Source organism: Leopardus geoffroyi, chromosome B2 (assembly GCF_018350155.1).
Source record: "Leopardus geoffroyi isolate Oge1 chromosome B2, O.geoffroyi_Oge1_pat1.0, whole genome shotgun sequence".
NCBI lineage: Eukaryota > Metazoa > Chordata > Mammalia > Carnivora > Felidae > Leopardus > Leopardus geoffroyi.
In genome coordinates this window covers 128299931-128318165 of record NC_059332.1, presented here as the reverse complement: position 1 = coordinate 128318165, position 18235 = coordinate 128299931, and the positions used below count along the sequence as shown (strand labels likewise).

Sequence of the window (18235 nt, the reverse complement as noted above, 5' to 3'; positions counted from 1 at the left end):
CTTGCTCTCTCTCTCAAAATAAATAAATATTTAAAAAAATGAAAAACAAACAAAACCCTATATGCTTTAAGACTCAGATATGTTTATACTAAAATGATGAAAATAGATATACTATGTAAATACCAAGTAAAAGCTGAAATGGCTAAATCCAATAATAGACACAATAGGATTCATTTCAAGGAATATTAGTAGAGATACAAGGAGATGTTTCATAATGATAAAAAGGTGAAGTCATTAAAAAAAAAATCAAACAATTATAAAGGTGTATGTGCCTAATAAAAATGAAATGAAAGCTGACAGAACTAGTAAAATCCTCACAGTTGAAACTTTAATATGCTTCTATGACTCACATTCATGGGACACCACACAAATAAATGCAGAATATTTTCTTTTCAAATGCAAGTAGCATATTCACCAAGACAGATCATATTTTGTACCATGAAATAAATCTTAGTAAACTCTGATATATTGAAATCTTGCAAAGTATGTTCCCTGACCAAAGAGAATTGAATTAGAAATCAAAAAGAAAAGTCCCAAATATTTTTAAATTACACAATATATTTCTAAATAATCCATCTCTCAAAGAACAAAGGAAATAAATATTTTGAATTAAATGATATCAAAATTTGTGAGATGTCATTAAATCAGTCCCCACAGGGAAGATAACTGATGCTTTAAGTGCTTTTTCTAATAAAGAAGAAAAGCTTAAAATAAAAAGTCTACATTTTCTCTTAAAAAGCTACAAAATCAAAACTAAAAGAAAATTAAATCTCAAGTACAAAGAAGGAAAAAATAATATAAAAACAAACATAAAGGAAATAGAAAATAAAGATATTATTAGAACAATTAAAAAAACTGAAAAATAACCAGATTAGAAAAAGGACAGAGAAATGGATAATAGAAATATTAGTAATTAAAGAGGCACTATCAATACACATTCTTCAGATATTAAAAGGATAATGAGGAAAGAAAGGAAATATAAAGTCAATGAATTACACAATCTAAGGGAAATGTCATTATCCTTTCAATGTTTGTATGATTATCATCATTATGAAAAATACAGACACAAACTACCAAGACTTACCCAAGAAGAAATGATCTGAATAGTTTGGTATCTATTGAAGAAATTGAACTCACAGCAAAAAAACTTTCTATAAAGAAAATGCCTAGCCTAGATAAAGTGGCAAATTCTATCAAACATTTAAGTAAGAGATAATATCTGTCTTATGCAAACACATTCAGGAAACAGGAATAGGAATCACTGTCAACTTATTTATGAGGCTGGTCTAACTCTGATAGCAAACCTCATAAATGTGAACACATATCCAAAGATCCTTAGTGTGAGAACCAAACCCGGCTATATATTGTAAAGACATTACACATCATGACCAAATGGCGTTTACCAAGGAGTGCAGAATTGATTTATCATTTGAAAATCAATCAATGTCATTCATATTGACAGAATAAAGAAAGAAAAACCATATGATAATTCAATAAATGCATAAAAAGCACTTGATAAAGTTTAACCTCCCTTTAAAACAAAAGTTTTCAGTTCCCTGGAAGTGGGGCTTGGGGGGGAGGGGATTCCTTAGATGAGATCGGGCCATAAACGAAACAAAACCACACACATAAATATCATTGCTGGTGCAACAGACAAGAAAAAGAAAGAAAAGACATAAAGATTGGAAAGAAAGAAGCAAAACTGTCTCTCCTTACAGATAACATGATTACCTACACAGAAACTCTCAAGGAATCTACAAAGCAACCACAACTAACAAGTAAATTTAGCAAGGTTGTACGATACAACATCATTATACAAAAATCAATTGTATTCATATTAGAAGTAAACAAGGGAATGAAAAAACACATTTCTTGGAAATTAACAAAAGAGGTTCAAAATCTATATTCTGAAAAATACAAAATACTGTTGATAAAAATTAATGCAGGCTTAATAAATGGAAAGATGTATCATATTCGTACAATTAAAGACTCAGCTTTGTTAAGGTATACATTCACTCTAAATTGATGTATAAATTCAATGTAATATCACTCCTAATTCCAGTAGGTTTTTTTTTTTTTTCTTAACAGAAACTGAAAAAACCTACTTTAAACTTTATGTGGAAACTCAAAGGACACAGAACAGCTAAGAACATGTGGATAAAGAAGATACCAGAACAGGTGGATGACTTCTGCCAGCTGACCTCAAGATTTACTGTAAAAAGATGGAAGGCAGTGTGCTATTAGTATAGACAAAAAAATATACCAATGTAACTGAACAGAGTCCAGAAACAGAATCACACAATTAACTGAATTTCTGACAATGTGTAACAACTGGTGATGAAATAATAGGATACCCTTATGGGGGAAAGAATCCTGAATCCCTACCTCATACCACGTGCACAAAAAAATTTAAGGTCTCTCACAAGCCTAAAAGTAAAAATGCAAACTACAAATCTTCAAGATTAAATATAAAAGAATTTTTGAGGTAGAAAAAAAGACTTGGCAGGACACAAGAAATAGCCATAAATTTTTTAAAATTATAAATTATACTTATCAGGATTAAAGATTCTTGTACTTAAAAGATAATTAAAAGAACAAGGTAAGCAATAGACTGGGAGTCAATATTGGTAAAACATGTATGTGACAAAGGACTTATGTTCATAATTTATAAAAAAAAATCAATACTAGAATGACAGATAATCCATTAAAAACCGGCAAGTATACTAATGTTCATAGCATTATTCACAACAACCAAAATGTGGAAACAATCACAATGTACACCACTAGGTGAATAAATACAATGTGTATATGCATACAATGGGATATTATTCAGCCTTTGGAATGAAATTCTAAAACATCCTATAACATGGATGAACCTTAGGGTGCCTGGATGGCTCAGTCAGTTAAGCGTCCAACTTCAGCTCAGGTCATGATCTCATGGTTCATGAGTTCAAGCCCCATGTCGGGCTGTGTGTTGACAAGTGTGGAGCCTGGAGCCTGCTTTGGATTCTGTGTCTCCCTCTCCCTCTGTCCCCCCTGCCCCCTACTCACACTCTGTCTCTCTCTCTCAAAATATTAAACATTAAAAAAAAAAAAATGGATGAACCTGGAATACATTACAATAAATGAAAGAAACCAGTCACAAAAGGTCAGAGACTGTATGATTCCACATGTATGAGGTACCTAGAGTAGTCAAATCCACAGATACAGAAGACAGAATGGTGGTGACCTGGGGCTGGGGATCCACAGTGGAAAGGGGACTTACAGTTTAATGGGTACAGAGTTTCAATTTAAGAAGATGAAAAATGTTTTGGAGATACATGGTGATGATAAACTGAACAAGATGAATGTATTTAATGCCACTGAACCACACAATTAAATAACTAAAATGGTAAATTTTATGTTATGTATATCTTACCACGACTAAAAAGAACAGGCGAAAGATTTAAACAGATGCTTCACCAATAAAGATATAGGAAAAGCTAATAAATACATTTAACAGAGTTCAATAACATTTAGTCATTGGGAAAATGCAAGTTAAATCACAATGAAGAGTCACTTTACATGGGTCAGAATGGCTAAATTTAAAAATGCTAACAATACCAAGTGTTAGCAATGACATAGAATGACAGAAACTCTAATACATGGCTGTTGAAAGTGTAAATGGTACAATGACTTTAAAAATAGTTTGGGAATTCCTTAAAAATTAAACGTATATAACCTAGCAATTCTGCTCCAGCTATTGACCCAGATCAATGGAACACATGCCATGTGTTCACATATAATGTGAAGTATGTCAAAAACCACATGTATTTGCATTTAAATGTCATGTATTCAAGTGTCAAGAAGCTTAATTCTTCATAACCTCAAACTAGAAACAGCTAAAATATTCATTAGCAGATGAACTGATAAATAAATTATTGGTATCCACAAAGCGAACTACTACTCAGCCGTAAAAAAGAATGGCTTACTCATACACAAGACATAGATGAATCTCACAGATGTGATGCTGAGAGAAAGAAGCTGGGTGCAAAAGAGTATTGGATGACTCCATTTACACAATGCTCCAGGTCAGGTAAAACTAAATTTTGATTAAACAAACAACTAAATCAGTTGCTTCTCAAGGTAGGAATGGACTGGGAAAGAGTATGAGGAATTTTGAGAGGTAATGGAAATATTATTTATTTAGAGGGATGTGTGTCAAAAGTCACCGAGTCACTGAATTACTCTAAGTAAACAGGTAAACTTTAATTTCTATCTTTGCTTTTTTACAGTGGTACAGATTACTAATTCTGACTCTATCATTTGTTTTCCAGACATGAGTAAATGGATGACTAAACTGAAGCTAATGAAAGCTAGAATACTTAGTGTTGAAGAATGAAAATAATGTGTGTGTTTGTGTGTGTGTGTGTCTCCCTTGCTCTGTGTTCTGAGAAGGCCTAGAAGCAATGATATATCAGCAGCAATGCAGACACCTAGTGACTATCATTCCCAGGTTCCCAGGTCTTGGCTTCCATTCTCCAGTAAAAAGGACCAAGGGCTCTTTAAAGAAAAAGCTGATTCTAGTGCTGGGTCAAAAAAAGAACTAGATGCACTTGTAGCATTCTGATGTGTCAGAAAGCGAGGCAGTGTATACCACCAAGAACGATAAAAACACACAAAAAGGACACAGGAGCCAGACTGAAAAACTCCCACTGTCTGAATCTGGAACAATTTTGACCATCATAAAAAGAGATGACAGTAATGGATTATAATCACTGAATATAAATTCATGAGCCCATACTGACATAAATAATTAAATGAGTAAATACCCAGATGAAGGAGATAGGAACACTCTTACAGTATAATGCCAACTTATTAATATAGAAGCAATAATGGTGTTAGAAAACCATCAGTAGATGCTAACAATGGTGGGATAATATTCCATTAAAAATAGGGTATTTACATAGCCTCAAAGTATCTTCCACAAACAACTTATTAATAACAAAGGGAAAATTATTTTAAAGTATAATAGCCCAGAGGATACCACATTATCTGAGTGAGCAGTTAATATCACCATTATTTCACCAATATGTCACAATATTATACACTTCCTATGTGAGGTAAGGAACACAATCTCATTCTAGAGTATTTCTGCTAAAAATGCATAATAGTAATCTAATTATGAGGGACAGTCTATAAGTAACTAGCCTGTGCTCTTCAAAAACATCAGGCCAAGAAACACCTACAAAGGCTGAAGAACCATTCCAGGTGAAAGGGACTAAGGAGACATGAAAAGTAGATGTAATGGGTTGATCCTAGACTGGATCTTGGACACAAAACGCCACCAAGGAGATTACTGAATCAACTGATCAAACTTAATATTTGAAATATTTAGAAGTAAAAGAGTGTATCTCCAATTTATTTTCAAATTCTTCAAAAAAATGTGTATTTGTAAAATTATATCCTTTTGTAGAGCCATAAGCCATTTCTGAGAAGATACTGTTAAAGTTATGACATTAACACTAGATTAGGACACTTTAAGATTACATTTTAGATTCATAATGTATTGACTTATTTTATATCTCTCATATTCTTCAACTACAGGTCTTAATAGGAAATATTTATCGAGGCTAAAAAATGCTGAGGTTAACTGTATCTTATGGTTTGTTGAAAGAGAGTAATTTTAAATCACTAGAAATATGAAATATGTAATTACCTTCTTTAGTTTTTATTGCTGGAGTATAGGTTAATAATGACCAGTCAGAAGTAATACCATTTTGCAGATACTGAATTCAAATGGACATGAGAACCCAGAGTTTGAATGTCAACAGAATTCCCTTCAAAGGGTTGAGCCTTTTCCCTAGAATGCTATTTTTGTACTAAGCATGTGGCTTCTTTATGGGCTTAATTCCATACAGTACTATTTTCAGGAGTAAGTATATTTCTCTTTTTCCTTACTCTAAGTTAACTAAGGTGTGGTATCTACTTTTTTTAAAAATGTATTTACTAGAAATTAAATTCCAGAGAATTAGACTTTTGTTAAATATAATACTTTTTACGTCAGGAGTTAATTTAAGAACACTAGAGAATATAATGGTATATCGAGAAAATCATAGTTTAAAGAAGACTTTTCTCTTACACATTCAGATTTAAGGACATCCTCTGGTAGAGCCATAAACCACTTCTGAGCATATACTGTTAGAGGTTATGACACTGACACTGATTATGCCACCAGGTTACATTTTAAGTTGTTTTGAAAAAGCACAGAGTGAAAAAAAACTCTTCATATTTTAAAGGATTTATTACTGGCATTCTGTAACTCACCATTTTCTACTATCTAGAAGCTCCACAAAAACAGAATAAAAGTAACGAATACAAATTACAAGCTCCACTTAAGCCAACTTTGGGAAAACACAACAAAAATTATATAGATCTAATATTCTAATAAGGTAGTATTATAGAACCTAAAAGAAACCATTTCAGAACAAAAGTGATCATGATAATAATCAAAACGTAACACTTTCAAGGGCGAAAGTTAAAAATGTTAATATTAGAGAAGTCATTGATACTGAATGTCTAAAAAATAACACTGATTATTTTAGGCATTTTGATGTACCTAAAATGACACATTTGAAATAGTACTGAAAAAATAAAATGTTTAGAACAAAAAAGATATTTTCATGGTATATTTAAGAATATATGTATACCATATACAAGAAGTAAAATGTCTCCAACCAAATGTTTGAACGTAATGAGAACTAGAACATGAGTAAATTTACTACAAATAATGTGTAAAAGGCACCTTAAATGTAATCAGATAATAGAAGTGGTTCAGCTTCGGTTTCCAATTTAATGTAATTACTGAAAGTGAAGAAAGTTTCCATCTCTGGCCTTAGGTCCTAAGCTATCCATTCTCCATGGGTGATCCAACATTTTACCTTGGTTTCATCTCTTGCTTTCAGGCTGACAACTCCAAAGTTCTACCTTTAGCCCAGAACCTTCTCCTGCAATCTTTGGAAGAAGATCTGCCACTTGCGACTTCTCCAAGTAGTAATCACATGACTATCTCAGTGTCTTCTCTTAATTTTCCCCACCAAACCTGCTCATGTTGTATTAGTCATTTCTTTGAAAGGCTGGAAACTTAGGGATCATCTTCCATTTCCTCTGTCACTGAAGTATTCTACGTTCTATTGATTACCCTTCCTTCTGTTTATCCTCATGGCCAATATCTCACCCAGGCTTTTGTTATTTACAATTTAGGTCATTAATAGCCCTTGAATTCATCTCACAATATGCAGAATTATCCTTCAACTCACTCCCCAAAATGCTCCTCCCCGCAAGCAATACTTACAGTCCAGCCAGTTCTCAACTGGCCTCCCTGCTGCTTTGGAAGATGCTTTTTTCATCCTTTGTTTTTTGTTTACCTGACTTAATTCAACTTCTCTTTGGAGACTCAATTAGCACAATCTCTTACTATCATGTATTTATTATAACTGCTTATTAAACCTATTGCTCCCCATGAGGACGTAAGCTCTTAAGTAAAGGAGCTAAGCTTCTAAGGAGCTTGTAAGCTCCTAAGTAAAGGACCGTGTCTCTTATTTATCTCTGGTACTCCCTGGTATCTATCCCTCGTACTATCCCTGGTACTCAGCATTAGCTGATAAATGACTTTTAAAAAATGACATTAAAACAAATTTAAATGACATTTAAAAAAATTTTCTTCAAAAATGAATGAAAAAAATTACATTTAAAAAATCTAAGTACAAAGGTATATCCTGGGAAGTGGGAGTTCATTCCAAATTTAGGGCTCTACATCATGTCTAAAGCATAGAAGTGTTCCTCATAATGTTGGTACTATGCTCTCAAGAGAATGTTAAATTAACAGTTATGTTGACTGGCTGACGTAGAAATTTTCTTGTAACACTCAGTGGGGAAGACAAATATGTATTAAGTCTTGTTATCTAATGTCAAACTGGATGAAGGAAAAAAATGCATCTGCTTAAATGTATAACGAGAGTACAGACTTCAGAATTAGAAAGATTTGGGTTCCAATACTGAGTTTCATTAACTAGTTATTAGAGCTTGAACAGGGATGTGCAGCTACCTTCAGAAACTCTGAGAACTAAATTATATACGTAAAATATTTAGCACAGTGCCTAATACCTAGCAAGTGCCCCATAAATGATAAAAATTAACATAAATTATGAAGATACTTTATTAAATGCTATATATTTTATAAAGACTTTACAAACATCTATAAACAAAACAGCTCTGCAGAAATTCAGATGAAGGAGAAAATATCACAGACAGGATTCAGGTAAGTAAAGAAAGATGAGTATTTTAGGAGGGAGAAATGGTAAAGTAGGTTGATGCCACACTGTGGTTACTCTTGCTTTGTAGCCTGAGGATGCTGGCTATTTTCCCATGGACGCTTGTTAACAGTAGGCCTGACATAGAACATTCTGGACTACAGTCGATATTAAAGTAGGAAAGGAAGAATGTAAAAAACACAGGACTCCGAGTAAGTGGGCCAAGGCTCAAGTTCTAGTTCTCCTCTTTGAGGTTCTAAGTCCTTAGGCAGGCCCAAACCCCTCAACTTCCTCCTTTGTAAAATAGTAGTAACAATTCCTAAGGGATTTCTGAGGGCTTCAGAAATGTGAAAATAATCTGTAAGCTTTAAGGCACTATATGAATGCAAGGTATTTATTACATAAAATAATTACAAGAAGAATTCTATGTGTAAAAGACTATTTAAAACATTAGATAAGGGGGGCGCCTGGGTGGCTCAGTCGGTTGAGTGTCTGACTTTGGCTCAGGTCATGATCTCACGGTTTGTGGGTTCGAGCCCCATGTCTGGCTCTGTGCTGACAGGTCAGAGCCTGGGGTCTGCTTCAGATTCTGTGTCTCCCTCTCTTTCTGTCCCTCCCCTGCTTGTGCTCTCTCTCTCAAAAATAAATAAACATTAAAAAACACTAAAAACAAAACAAAACAAAACAAAACAAAACATTAGATTAAGGGCATATCATAAAGAGCGCTTCAGGAATAGATAGCAAGAAATTAACCTGAAATGAAAGCATGAAATGCATGAAAGCTTGCATCTCTTAAGATGTGGACTACAAAATCATTTACACAGAGTATTCATATACAAAACCACAGTGTACCTTTCTCACCAAGTGGCATTATAACACTCTAAACAGTCTCCTGAATACTAAATAAATAGAACACAAAGGTTTTCTTTGTCTCCCCCCAACCCCTTTGGTCTTTAAAAGGCAGGTTTAGTGATATATAATTTATATACAGTAAAATTCTTACTTTTTGGGTATACAGTTTTGACGAACTTATATACTGTACAACCACTACATCCCATCATCTCCAAACCTTTCCCATGTTCCTTTGTAGTAAATCCACTCCCTCACTCTAGGCACTCACTTATCTGATTTCTGTCCCTAGAGCACTGCCTTCTCTGGGATGTTATATCAATACAATCATATAGTATTTAGCCTTTTGTGTTTGGCTTCTTTCACTTAGCATAATACTTTTGAAATCAGGTGATATGGGCTCTGCTTCAGATTTTCTGTCTTCCTCTCTGCTCCTCCCCCGCTCTTTCTCTCAAAAATAAATAAAAACCTTACAAAAAAAGAGGATATATATTCCTATGTACTTGTAAATTCATAAAAAATCATATGGAAAGGTACACAAAAAACTGAAAATAATGTTTATTTGGGTTTTAGTAGAATCTGGGCAAATGAGGGATGTGGTGGAAATGAGAAACTCATTTCATATATTTTATATCCTCTATAACTTTTGAACCATGTGAATGTACTATCTTCCCCTTTGCCAAAAAAATCTACCTCAAATAGATATGTAAAAAATAACAGTGTCTTTGTGGTTTGGAAATATTTTATAAATTATAAATGGATTACCTATTATATGTTGGAATAAAATCTGATTATAGGTAGGAGAGAGGCAGGCCATTTTGTTGACACAGACATTAGAGCAGTTTGGCCCTAATCTCTCACTGTCCCTAGATTTATGATTTCACACTTAACTTTCACAGATTTTAGAACTAACGCGACAAACAAAAGTGTACAGTTTCTTCCAAAAACTTTCAGTAATAATATTTGGAACAATTATGATTCTGCTAAATCATTTTGCTTAGATAAATAAATACATACCATTATCTTCTTCAATTCCAACAGGCCCTGCTTGAGGAGTCTCTCCATTCTTTAAACAGTTATGGATATATGTTGCCTTCCACCTTGCATACTTTCTGTGTTTCACATTCTAGAAGGAATATTTTAGTATTAGACTGCAGTAAATAAGTCAAATGAAAATATACATTTGTGATAACCTACATGGTATTTCTCAGATAAAACCCATATTTGCATGTTGTATCTCTGCAAGAATATGGCAAAGAATCCCCTTTCCCCACTGGATCCTACCAGCTGTCTGGTGCTTGACAGACCATAAAAAGCTATCTTCCTCAAAACACATGCCTAGTTCCCTTTTATGATTTTCTAATTTTAGAAAAGGTCTGCAATGAAAATATGGGAGTGTCCTTCCAGCAAAACTTGTAACTCTAATGGACAGGGGAGAACTAAGCTAAATGGAATTCTAAAATTAAATGTAAAAGATAGTAACAACAGATTCAACTATTTCCACCAAAGAAGAAAAAATTGATCTGTACAAATCTATGAAAACACATTTATGAAAACAAAAAGAAAAATAAGATGATGCAGTTGTTAAAACAGACACTACACAGACAGCTAGGCAAATCTGACCTTTTAACTTTTTGACCACCTCCGAATCTCAGTTACCTCAATTCCAAAAAGGGGAAAAGTAATACACCTCGTGGGGTTGTTATGAGAACTGAAAATATCAATAAAGAACCTACGAGTTGCCTCCTCTTCTTTCCTGCCTTCAAATTGATGCTTACACACTATAAAATTAAGACAAAAATTTATAAATGTGAAAGCTTTTAGAATTTTGGATGGGTTAGTAATTTTTAGTTTATATTCCAACTGACCTTTATGATAATCATGACTGGAGCTTGTTAGAAATGCAGAATCTTTAAGCACCTCCCAGACCTACTGAATTAGAATCCGCACCATAACAAGATCTCCAGGCGACTTGTATGCGGTTTCATTATGTTGGAAACAATAATAATTTGCCTTTTGCAAAGATCCACTGAGTCGCCAATAAATAGAAATACTGCACACAGCACAGATACTTAGTTTTTTATGCAAAATGATCTAGATACTACTACAGATAAGTATATAGATACCTAAAAAAAAGGTTAACTCCCAGATTACTGAATTCGTACCATATTTAATTTCCCTTTTCTTATCAAACAATCCTCATATATTCTACTAAAAAGTCTTTTGTACAGGGTTTCCATTTTCTTCCAGGTATGATTATAATTTATTCTACTTCACAAAGAAGCTCTTCAAAAGAAGCATCCACATTTAAAGTTTTCATTTCTTCACAGTTACTCTAGAGAAAAAAGTCTCTATTTCTCTTCTGTTTGGTTCTCATTTTCATCACACAAAAGGTCAGAGTCCAGATAGGACTGGCTCACCTACAGTGTTTCCTCATGCTAGTCTCCCTATGTAAGATGGTTTCCTCTTCTGACAAAAGTCTCCTTAGGCTCAGTTCAAATGTTTACTTCCTTATCAGGCTCCCTGAATACCAGCAAGTCAACACATAATTTATCATTTATTCAAGTCAGGCACTATGCTAAGTGCTGGGGATAACGATGAACAAAGTAGGTGTGAACTTTGGAATCCAAAGTGAAAGCTGGGCAATAACTTCCATTACTACACGTGGCACTTGTACTACCCAAAGTCTGTAATCTTTCCTTCGCCTTTCTCTCTTAGGATTCTGCAATCCCATTATTATAAATATGAGGAAATGGCAATACAAAAGTAAATGGTTTACCCAAGATCACACTATTTTGCAGTGAAGCCAACCACTCGATTCAGGGCTGCCTTAATAAGTTATAATTAGCACAGTGCACTTTACAACTTAGGAATATATGAAATAAGGGAACACTAGCTTTAAAAGGTCAGCTACTTAATGCATGTTATATAGGTTGTACTTTGGTAGACATAAAGAGGACCCCTTTGAAAGAAAATGAATAAATTGCTTAAGAAAGTTTACTTTGCCTTCTTCAGCTTTAAGAATAGGACAGATTATTCTTGGCATGAAATAATTCAATGCTAAAGACTGAGTTGGGTTAAGTTGTATTGTGTTAACCTCAGGAGGTTCCTTTATTCCTAATATTATAGTACAAATAGTGTAAATATTTAAACCACATTGGGTTCCTTCATTAGTATGTGAAGTTTAAAAATGTTACGCTAACCTAAGATGGCTTCATTTTAGTATATACATTAAAAAAACATTTCCCCAGAGCAGATAAATCCATACAACAGTTTGTTTTTTATTCTGCAGTTTTCAAAACACCCCTGCAACCTGGAGCTTATAATATGTAATACAGAAAATTTTGGCAATTGTTAAAACAAATTTGCTTTTTAGTTTTATTTTCTTTAAAATAAAGGATGCTAGATATAAAATAATGTTTTAAAAGGAAATTTTCAAGATGTCAATATTTTTGACATCTTTTAACTCTTTTTGGCTAATTAGACATCCTTTCTGGGAAACAGGAATTACAAAAAGAACTTTTACTTTTGTCCTTGGCCTTTAAGTTCCTGTTTTGATACAGGATTGATGAGAATCACTGACAACTGCAAATTTGGGCCCCTAGAGTCAACAGTGGTAAGTAGAATTTCCATTTAATTTTTAAATCATTTGCGCTTGTTACACTGAAGAATGGTTAGCAAATACCAAGCACAGGCTACAGCAGGGGTTCTCAAACCTGGTGCATGTAAGAATCCCATGAAGATACAGTAACAAAACTTCTTAGCCTAAACTATGGGAAATCTTATGAAAACATTCTCTATTAGCATACCAAAAAGCCACTTTGAAAAAGAATGCTCCAATTCTTCCTCTTGGATTTTGGTCTTGAGCCCACCCAGTCAAGTTCTTGCTTTTGTCTAGGTTACAGATTACTTCTCTCTGGCAAAATCCAGAGTTTAGAGGTCATCTTACTTGACTCTATCAGAGTGAAAAGTTGAGCACTTCCTCCTCTTTGCAACCTCCTTTCACTTGGTTTCCGGGTTATCAAGGTCATCTGGTTTTCTTTGCCTGGCAGGGTGCTCCTGATTCTAGCTCCAGGGTGGGGAAGGCCAGAGGCTTCAGTTCTTGCTTGGACTTCTCATCTTCTCTTCTGACACTTTACCTGAAGGATCTCATCTACTCTTATGGCCTTAAGTACCACGTTAGGTGGCCAACTCCCAAATTCGTATCTTCTGCTCAGTTCTGTCTTGTGAAAGTCAGGACTTATATTCACCGCACATTTCACTTGTATGGCAGATAGTTGAAAACATTCAAAGTTCAACACCAACTTCTGATCTTTTCCTACTAAATTTGTTCCTCCATATGCCAGTAAATGGCAACTCCATTCCTGCAGTTGTTCAAGCCCAAACCACTGGAGTCATTTTTAGTCCTCTATTTCTCTTACAATCTACCAACGAATCTTTTAGAGTCTGTTAGCTCTCTGTTCAAAATATATCCAGAGTCCAGCCACTTCTCAGCATCTACTACTGCAAATTCTGGTCTGAGCCAGTACTACTTCTGGTTTTGATTATTTAGTAATGAACTAATGGGTCTCCCTACTTCCACACTTGACCATTAGAGTGAAAGAAATACTTTAAAAATAGCACTTAAATCCTATCAATTCTCACTGAACTCCTCCTCCCCCAGCCTCACCTCCTATTAATCTCTCTCACTCCAGATTCAGCCAGTCTTCACTGCTACTACCTGAACTTGAACAGACCTCCTTTACTATTTCAAAAGGTTTGTACTTTCTCTTGCCTCTATCTGAACATCTCTGTATTTCATTCCCTTTACCTTTCAAGGCATTGTTAAATGTTGCTAAATGTGAGGCCATCCCCAACCACCTGTTTTAAATAGACCTTCCTATCTCTACCTTGAGTTTCTCCATGGCACTTGCCATCTGACATACTATGTATTTTATTTATTCATTTTTTCATTGTCTGTCTCCACCAGAGAAATATGATTCCCACGAGGACAGGGATTTTATTCACTGCTGCATTACTTGTGCCTAGAACCATGTTTGATATATAGTAGAGCTTAATAAATATTTGATGAATGACAGGATACTAGATTCTGAAATACATGTTTTTTTTAAAATCAAATACCCCAAATGATTCCGAAGGTGGCTGTCTTGGAACTATACTACGAAAAACACTAAACTGGAATAAAACATTTTTCACTAAGGAATAAATGTGAATATTACATTCGAGTATGCAGTTTGACCTGGGCTTGCAAAGAAGGGTCAGTGGTTAGGGTAGAGGGTGACTGTGAAACTCGCAGAATTATATGCAAAAATGTGATGCACAAATGCTTGGGAGAGAATCCATAGCTTTCATAACATTTCAAAGCACTTAATGATACAAAGGAGAGTAATAATCTCTAACTCTGTGGCAATACCACAGATAATATATTTATACTTAGCCCCTCGATGCTCCCAAATATAGTATAGAAACAAGGGCTCTATTAAATTCCCAGGAACACTGGACAAAATACAATGAGAAATGCTTGAAAAACACACATTCAACAAATTTATTACCACAATGACTCAAACACTGAAGTATTTATAATCACAAATTACATGTACACAAATTACATGTATTATTAAGATTTAACATTTTTATACTTTTATATTTTTCTTTTTTTTAATGTGTATTTATTTTTGAAGCAGAGAGAGACAGAGCACAAGTGGGGGAGGGGTAGAGAGAGAGGGAGACACAGATCCGAAGCAGGCTCCAGGCTCTGAGCTGTCAGCACAGAGCCCCATGAGGGGCTCGCACTCATAAGCCGTGAGACCATGACCTGAGCCGAAATTTTGGAGGCTCAACTGAGCCACCCAGGCGCCCCTACTTTTATATTTTTCAAAACAACTAGAATTTTATAAAACTGTACCAAAAAATCATACTCATAATACATAAACATTTAAATTTACATGTACTTACATAAATAAATATACAAAACTATAATACACAAATACTTAAATTTAACTATCCTAGTTTTATATTTGGAATGTACATTCAAATTAACCAAAAGATTTTCAAAGAAGGTATGATTATTAACTGTTTAATACTTAATCCACTGGGGTAAGAAAGAACCAAAATTATCTTAAAATACATATATATATAGAGACACACACACACACACACACACACACACACACAGCTTTGTGAAATAATTTTTTATACAACTTCATGAAGCTTAGAAGAAAGTTTTACAAGACACTCTCTCATATACCTTTCATTTAGATGCCCCAATTGTTCATTTTATCAATCCATTAATATACACATATTTATGCATATATCAATATGCAAATTGCTTATTTATATATATGCATTTTTTTTCTGTACCATTTAGGAGTAAGTCAGAAGTCACTGTGCCCCTTACCCTTCCATTGTGCATTTTCTAAGATCAAGGACAATCTTATACACAATGGTTATTAAAATCAGGACATTTAACACTTATATAAGAATATTCTCTGATCCACAGTTCCAACAAATTCTGTCAATTTTATTAATGCCCCCGGTAGTTATTCCTCTTCTGGGTTTGTATCATTTAAGAAGCTTGCATTATTTAGTTGCCATGTCTTTTTAGTCTTTAATCTGGAACCGCCAGCCTTTGTTAGTGTTTGTTTCTCGACCTCAACATTAAAAAACAAAACAAAACAAAACAGCCTAAGTTGTAAAGCATGTATTTATTAGGATTTGTCTGATACCTCCTTATGATTAGGTTCAGGTTATGCGTTTTTAGCAGGATTAGCACTGAAGTGATGTTTGTCTTTTTCACTTCATCTTATTAGAGGGCATATGGTATTGGTTGGTTCCAATACTGGTTGTGTTAGATTTGATAACTTGGTTAAAGTGATGTCACACAGGTTTCTCCATTGAGACTCTTTTCTCCTTTAAAATTAGTATGCAGTTTGAGAGGAGACATTTAGAAACTAATAGAAATACCTCACTCTTCATCAAACTTCCCACCCATTCGTTTTAAACCCGATTATTTCTACCTTTATCATTTTTCTACATTTATTAGAATTCTACTGTAAAAGGCCTTCTCTGTTTTTCCATCATTCATTCATTCATTCATTCATTCATGTATTTCATTGTATGTTTCAGTACAGACCCATTGATTCTTATTTTATTCATTGAGTTATCATTAATATCATTCTCATTTTGATTCTCAAACTGTCCCCAGCATGGACAGTGGAAACCCTTTCCAGTTGGTTTCTGGATCCTTTTGACATGTCCCCAAGATCATATAAACATTTTATTTTCTAGCACAAGACAAAGGGCCAGCTTCATCTAGTGTCTTCCCTGACCCAGTCCTAGATTCAGCCTTTCTATAAGAGTCCTGGTTCCTTTTATAGATGAACAGTATTTAGAACCCCAAATCAGACACTGGGGTACTCTCATTGCTATTGGTGCATCATTGCTTCCAGGTCCCTTATAAGAACTATATTTTATGTGCATGCATACACACATCTATGTATGTATGATATGTGTATATACACAAATACATATATTATACATACATTTATAGCCCTATACTATACTATACTACTACACAATTACTATAAGTATCCATTTTGCTCTATTTATCTAATATATTTAATAAGCACAAATAATATGGACATCTCCTATTCCAACCCAACAGCATAACACAATCTGGTCTTCTCCCATCCTATTGTAACTTCTTTCCCCAGAAGTGAGAAAACTGGCTCTCTCAATGTATTTCTACTCCTATGCTCCATCCTAGATTACAGAATAAGCAGTTTTGGAATTGCCAACCTAATACCATTAAGAAAAACCAAACCTATAAATAATAGTTCAATATTTAACTTTTTTTTGCAGTAATAGTGATACACCTTGAGATGCATAAATTTTGTATATGAGTTTTGACAAATAGATATACCTATATAAAACATACTCCTATCAAAATAGAATACTTCTAGTTCCCCAGAAGTTTCCTTTATATCTCTTTCCAGATCAGTTTGCCTTTGCACACACATACACAGACACAAACCCTAACTTTTTCACTAGAATAAATTTGTATATTGTACTACTTTATATGAAAGGAATCACAGTTTGCATTCTTTTGAGTCTTCTTTTGCTCAGCATAATCTCTTTAAGATCCATCCGTGTTGCAGGGTATATCGGCAGTACCTTTTTACATCTCAGTAACAGCTGAGATCAATTCATAGGTTGGTAGGCATCTGGGATCTTTCCAGCTTTGGGCTATTATGAATAAAGTTCCTATGAGCTCTCTTGAACAAGTCTTTTTCTGGACATAAGTTTTCATTTCTCTTGGATAAATACCAAGGAGGAATTGCTGGGTAAAAGGGTAGGTGTATATTTAACTTCATAAAAATATGCCAAATGTATGAAAGCTCTTATTTTTTCTACATTTTAACCAATATTTGGCCAGTCTTTATTAATTTTACTGTTTTTAAACTACTCATTCTAATGATAACTGGGGGTGTTAATATCTGAAACTGTGATTATGAATTTTTCTATATTTTTATTTCTATTAATGTTTGTTTTATGTAGATTACAACTTAGTATGTACACATCTATAACTATAATACCTTGTTGATGAACTGAACCCTTTATTGTTATAAAATGTCCCATTTTACCTCTACTAACACATCTTCTTAAAGTTTGCTTTGTCTAATATTAATATTTCACCAGGAATTTTGTTTATTTAGTATTGGCATTCAGTATTTTTTCTGTCATTTTCAAAATATGTTTCTGTACTTAAAAAGTGTCTCTTGTAAACAGTATAAAATTATAGCTTGCTTTTTTATATAGTTTGACAGTCTCTACTTTTAGAGTGTTAGTCCATTTACATTTACAGTATGTATTGATATAGCCGTATTTAGGCCTAAAATTTGCTAAATTGTTTTATATTACTCCCACCTGTTTTTACTTTCCTCTCTTCCCTTTATCTGCCTTCTTTTGGGTTTACCAAATATGTATATATAGTTATAATAATTTTTTACTTAAATAGGCATAGATCTTTTAAAGAAATGAAGGAAAAGAAAAAATATATAGTCTTTTAAATATATTTATTTACATATTATGTCCAG

General features: G+C 33.8%; 1 protein-coding gene across 2 annotated transcripts in view; it reads right to left on the bottom strand.

Moving 5' to 3' along the window:
- The window catches only part of VTA1 (vesicle trafficking 1), a 69571-nt gene that overhangs the window by 16483 nt on the left and 34853 nt on the right, over nt 1-18235 (bottom strand). For both annotated transcript variants that reach the window (XM_045499836.1, XM_045499837.1), the window contains exon 5: nt 10158-10266. In XM_045499836.1, the coding sequence (XP_045355792.1) occupies nt 10158-10266 (109 nt within the window). The remainder of the gene's footprint in view (nt 1-10157; nt 10267-18235) is intronic.